A 4650-nucleotide genomic window follows, 5' to 3' on the forward strand; every position below is an offset into this window, starting at 1 on the left:
CAGTATTCTGTAAAATTTTTATAAAAAAAAAAGGCGCGTCTATCAGTGCGTTTACAAACGCGTTTATATTCGCGTCTGTCTGTTCGATTTGCGTCTATACGTGCGTCTATCAAAGTGTTTATTTGCGCGTCTATTTATGCATGTATGAGCGCATCTATACGCGCGTAAGTCTGATATATAGACGCGCTAATAGACGCGGGTCTCCTGACGCACAAATAGACGCGCAAATAGACGCGCCCGTAAGTTTTTTATTTAGTTTATGAAACGCGTCCGTGCGCGTGTCTATGGGTGCTTTGTCTTGTTGTGAATGTTCCTTTTAGATACCTCAATACCCTCTTTGTAGCATTCCAAAGCACTTGTCTTGGATCTAGCATAAATTCACCGAGTGTTTGCACCATCACTTATATCAAGTCTAGTAGCATGAGCCAAAAACATAAGACCTCCTACTAGATTAACATATTCACTTGTTGCCGCTCATCATCATCATGTGGGCATTACTCTTTTGATAACGTAGTTTATCTGGAAGCAGTTACAATTGGTGTCATCTGTGGTTTTGCATTCACAAAACCAAGTTTTTTTCTAAGGGTCATCATTAGACTTCGATTGTGAGAGATACAACCATCCATTCTTCCGGCCTCTTTTGATTTGTAAACCCAAACAAGAACTAATTCCTCCTAGATCTTACATCTCAAAACTGCATAGATTTTTCTTGTTTCTTCACCAAGGAAGTAAATATGATATCATTCAATTCTGATTAAAAATCCACCAGCAGGTTTCACATTCACATATATATTAGCATAGGACATGCTTGGTAGAAATCTTTGTGAAATCAAGGCCTTAGCATCAGCCATGCTTGGTAGAAGCTTTTGACTATGCATGCCACATTGAAAATGTGACGATGCCAGTCCGCCCGGTTGTGAAAGCACAGAGCAACCGGGGAGCATAAATTGGGTGAAGGCGTCGGGATGGGTGTGTAACCCAGCGTTGTCGCCTTGAGTAGTCGCCTTCAAACCAACGTAACCTTAACTATTCATACCTGAACAAATAATCCTGCCGCGTGCGGCGTGCTTGCGAGAGGGAGGCCTGATTGACCGCTGCCAAAGACGTCATCGACACGGCTCCGAAAAACATCGATGAGGATTATGTTTTAACGTCATACAATGCGATTTGAAGTGGGAAAAAGTAAAATTTTAGATTGGATGAGGAACTCGTTCTGCTGATATTCTGTATAATTAAAGAGGCCACGCCTTCGTGCTTCTGTGCGAGCTGGAGAGCATGGTTAGCTGGTTCTTTGTGTGAAGCAGCTGTGCGATTGATGTTGCATGACAAGGCAAAGGGCATGAACAGATAATTTAGATGCAATAAGCAATGGGTTAAAAGGAAGCTGTAGGGAGGCAGTGGTGTATGATCAGCGAGGCTCTGTTGCGAAACCTTGGGGTGCGTTACCCGAAGAGGTGGAAGTACAAGAATAGAAGCATTCATGGAGGAAGGAGGAAGGTGGAGCGGGCGAGCGATGGAACAGGTGCGGTGGATACTGGCAGTGATGTGCATGGCGAGCTCGGTGGTGAAGGAATGTGCGGCAGAGAAAGGTAGTAAGCGGATGATTGTGTTTTCTCTTAAAGGTGGTAACGTGAAGATGATGTTGGATTGTTGATTGTCGCTAGATCCCGACGATAGTATTAACGTGAAGATGGTTGAATGTTGATATGGGATATATTGACGCCGAAGCTGCAGCTAGATCCCAATGATAGTATTAGAGTATTATCGTGAAGATAAAGTTCGTCCTTTGATTGTGTTGATGGATTAGCGAGGATGAACGCTCGTTTGTTGACTCTTAAGAATTGGCGACGGGAATGAATGATGGGATACATTGAACGTTAAGACGAAGCTGCAGCTCTCAACGGGAGACGATGATGTTGGATTGTTGATTGTTGATATGGAATAAGCTGCAGCTAGCTCCCAATGATAGTGGGATGGTATTAGCATGTCGATTGTTGATGGATAGGCGATGGGATCTATTGACGACGGGTAACCTAAAGATGATGTTTGTTCGTTAATTGTTGATGATTGGTTGAAGATGAAATATGCTGGCGATGGGATTGATTGACGCAGCTCCAACGATAGTATTAACGTGGAGTTTATGGCGATGCTGCAGCTCCCAACTACAGTTTCGTGAAGGAAGCGAGCGAGGAAGCGAGGAGGAGCGAGTACGACTACATAATCGTGGGAGGAGGAACGGCAGGATGTCCGCTGGCGGCGACGCTGTCGAGCAAATACAAGGTGCTTCTCTTGGAGCGAGGAGGCGTTCCCTACGGCAACTCCAACATCACTCGCCTCGAAGGCTTCCCTCTCACCCTCGCCGACACTCGCCCCGACTCCCCCGCCCAACGCTTCGTCTCCACCGACGGAGTTATCAGCGCCCGAGCTCGCGTCCTGGGTGGCGGTAGCTGCCTCAACGCCGGCTTCTACAGCCGCGCCAGTCCCTCCTACGTCTCCCGCGTCGGCTGGAACGCCTCCCTCGTCAACGAATCCTACCCCTGGGTCGAACGCATCGTCGCCTCCGTCCCTGACGTCCGGCAATGGCAGAGCGCCGTCCGCAATGCCCTCCTCGAGGTGGGTGTCTTGCCCTACAACGGCGAGACCTACGATCACCTCCCCGGCACCAAAGTCGGCGGCTCCATCTTCGATCACCAGGGCAACCGCCACACTGCAGCTGACCTCCTCGAGTACGCCAACCCGGACAATCTCACCGTGCTCCTCCACGCTACTGCGCATCGAATCCTCTTCCATTCCAGCGGTAATGGATCATGAATATCATCATCCTACTCTGTTGACTGGTCTCACCGATTAACAATGAGAGGTGGTATATCTGTTAGTGATTCGAATTTCGCACTGAACGCAGGAAAATCCCGCCCTTCAGCTTACGCTGTGCTCTATGCCGACTCTAACGGCGATTGGCACAGAGCTTCCCTTGATCGGACCAAGAACAGGAGCGAGATCATCATCAGTGCCGGATCACTGGGAAGCCCTCAGTTGCTTATGCTCAGTGGAATCGGACCCGCGGACCATCTCAGGTCCCTCAATATCTCCGTAATTCTTGATCTTCCAGGCGTCGGAGCCGGAATGGCCGACAACCCCATGAATGCTGTGTATGTACCGTCACCACTTCCGGTAGAGACTTCACTAATCGAAGTGGTTGGAGTGACGGAGTTCGGAAGTTTCATCGAATCGGCCAGCGGAACGGTTTCTGTCGCAGCTATTCCTCCTGTGGCGCCGGACCTTGGTATCATGTCACCCCAGGTATATATAGTGTCTCGCAATCTCTTTCTTTTGATGAAAAAACCTGCATGTTCAAGCGCTGAACCTCAGGAATTCTCTTTTCTCGGTCGTGTCTTTTGATCGCGATCAGATCGGCCAGCTAGCAACGTTCCCTCCGGGCCAACGCACGGAAGAAAACATCGCTGCTGCCGTCAAGCAACTCGAAGCTGCAGCACAGTCGACGGGGCGTATCCTATCAGGAGGCTTCCTTCTGGAAAAAGTCATCGGACCGTTCTCCAACGGGGAGCTTCGCTTAGTGACTACCAACGTTAGCGACAATCCTTCCGTAACCTTCAACTATTTCGCAGATCCTAGAGACTTGGAGAGCTGTGTGAAAGGGATTCGCACCATCGAGCAGGTCATAAATGCCAAGTCCTTCTTCGACTTTGTATTCCAAAATGAGTCGACCGCTGACCTCCTGAACTTGACCAGCACCTTTCCCGTGAATCTAATCCCCAAGCACACCAACGACTCCACCTCTTTGGAACAATTCTGCCGCGATACTGTCACCACCATCTGGCACTACCACGGCGGTTCCCAGGTAGGGAGGGTGGTAGATCCGGACTATCATGTTCTGGGAGTCGATGCGCTTCGGGTCATCGACGGCTCTACTTGGAATTTCTCTCCTGGCACAAATCCTCAGGCGACTGTTATGATGCTTGGAAGGTAATCCTACTCACTCATCTTGCTTCCAATCAGTGCTGAAATTAGTCTTTGTATTAGCTTCGCAAATCATTGTGTCTTATGCTTCCCGTTTCTTATAGGTACATGGGTGTTCAGATCATTAGGGAGCGGCTTCAAACGGAAGGAGATGTATAAATTCTGAAGGTTTTGGGTCCTTTTGGTGTATTGTCTAACCAAGGACCCAATTAAATAAAGTTGGGCGAATGGAACTTACTTTCTAATATCTTCACTTCATGTAAAGCATAACCCTTGAATAAACCTCCATCACATCGCAGTATTAAAGAGAAGTTGAAGATCAAGGCAATGGGACAAGCTCAAGTCTCCAATCCTTAAAGTGAGAGACGGTAGACATGAATCATTGCATATATACGTGCACCATCATAAAAGGGCTAACTAAGGAGGTCGTTTGCAAAAATGTGCATTCTCATTAGAATTCAAGCGGGATGTTTAGCTATGGTATCAATAGAAAATGTTCAAGTAGCAAAACAAATGTGCACTTGTTTAAAGTAATTTAAAAGAAAACCTCTTCTGAGTGAGAGGGGGGAGGGGACAAAGGGAAGGGCAAGTGTAAAAAATGTGCATTCAATGGGAGGGTTATGTTTAAATGTCAATTTTCATGGAAAGCTAAATGCATAGGGAATTTATTTA

General features: G+C 47.4%; 1 protein-coding gene across 2 annotated transcripts; it reads left to right on the forward strand.

Annotated features, from left to right (window-relative positions):
- The first annotated feature begins 1424 nt into the window (after positions 1–1424).
- Positions 1425–4242, forward strand: LOC147893459 (Glucose-methanol-choline (GMC) oxidoreductase family protein). 2 transcript variants are annotated; one of them, XM_087385640.1, is made up of 5 exons: positions 1425–1589; positions 2156–2797; positions 2903–3300; positions 3410–3984; positions 4083–4242. In XM_087385640.1, exons 1-5 carry the CDS (start codon positions 1481–1483, stop codon positions 4135–4137), a joined length of 1779 nt encoding a protein of 592 aa, XP_087241766.1. In that variant the 5' UTR covers positions 1425–1480; the 3' UTR covers positions 4138–4242. The 2 variants fall into 2 exon arrangements, with proteins under 2 accessions (XP_087241766.1, XP_087241767.1); XM_087385641.1 differs by lacking the exon at positions 4083–4242 and having other exon boundaries at positions 3410–3988.
- The last annotated feature ends 408 nt before the right edge of the window (positions 4243–4650 follow it).

The sequence above is a fragment of the Dipteris shenzhenensis genome, chromosome 15, assembly GCF_047967505.1.
Source record: "Dipteris shenzhenensis isolate YYH24624 ecotype China chromosome 15, Dip_SZ_1.0, whole genome shotgun sequence".
NCBI lineage: Eukaryota > Viridiplantae > Streptophyta > Polypodiopsida > Gleicheniales > Dipteridaceae > Dipteris > Dipteris shenzhenensis.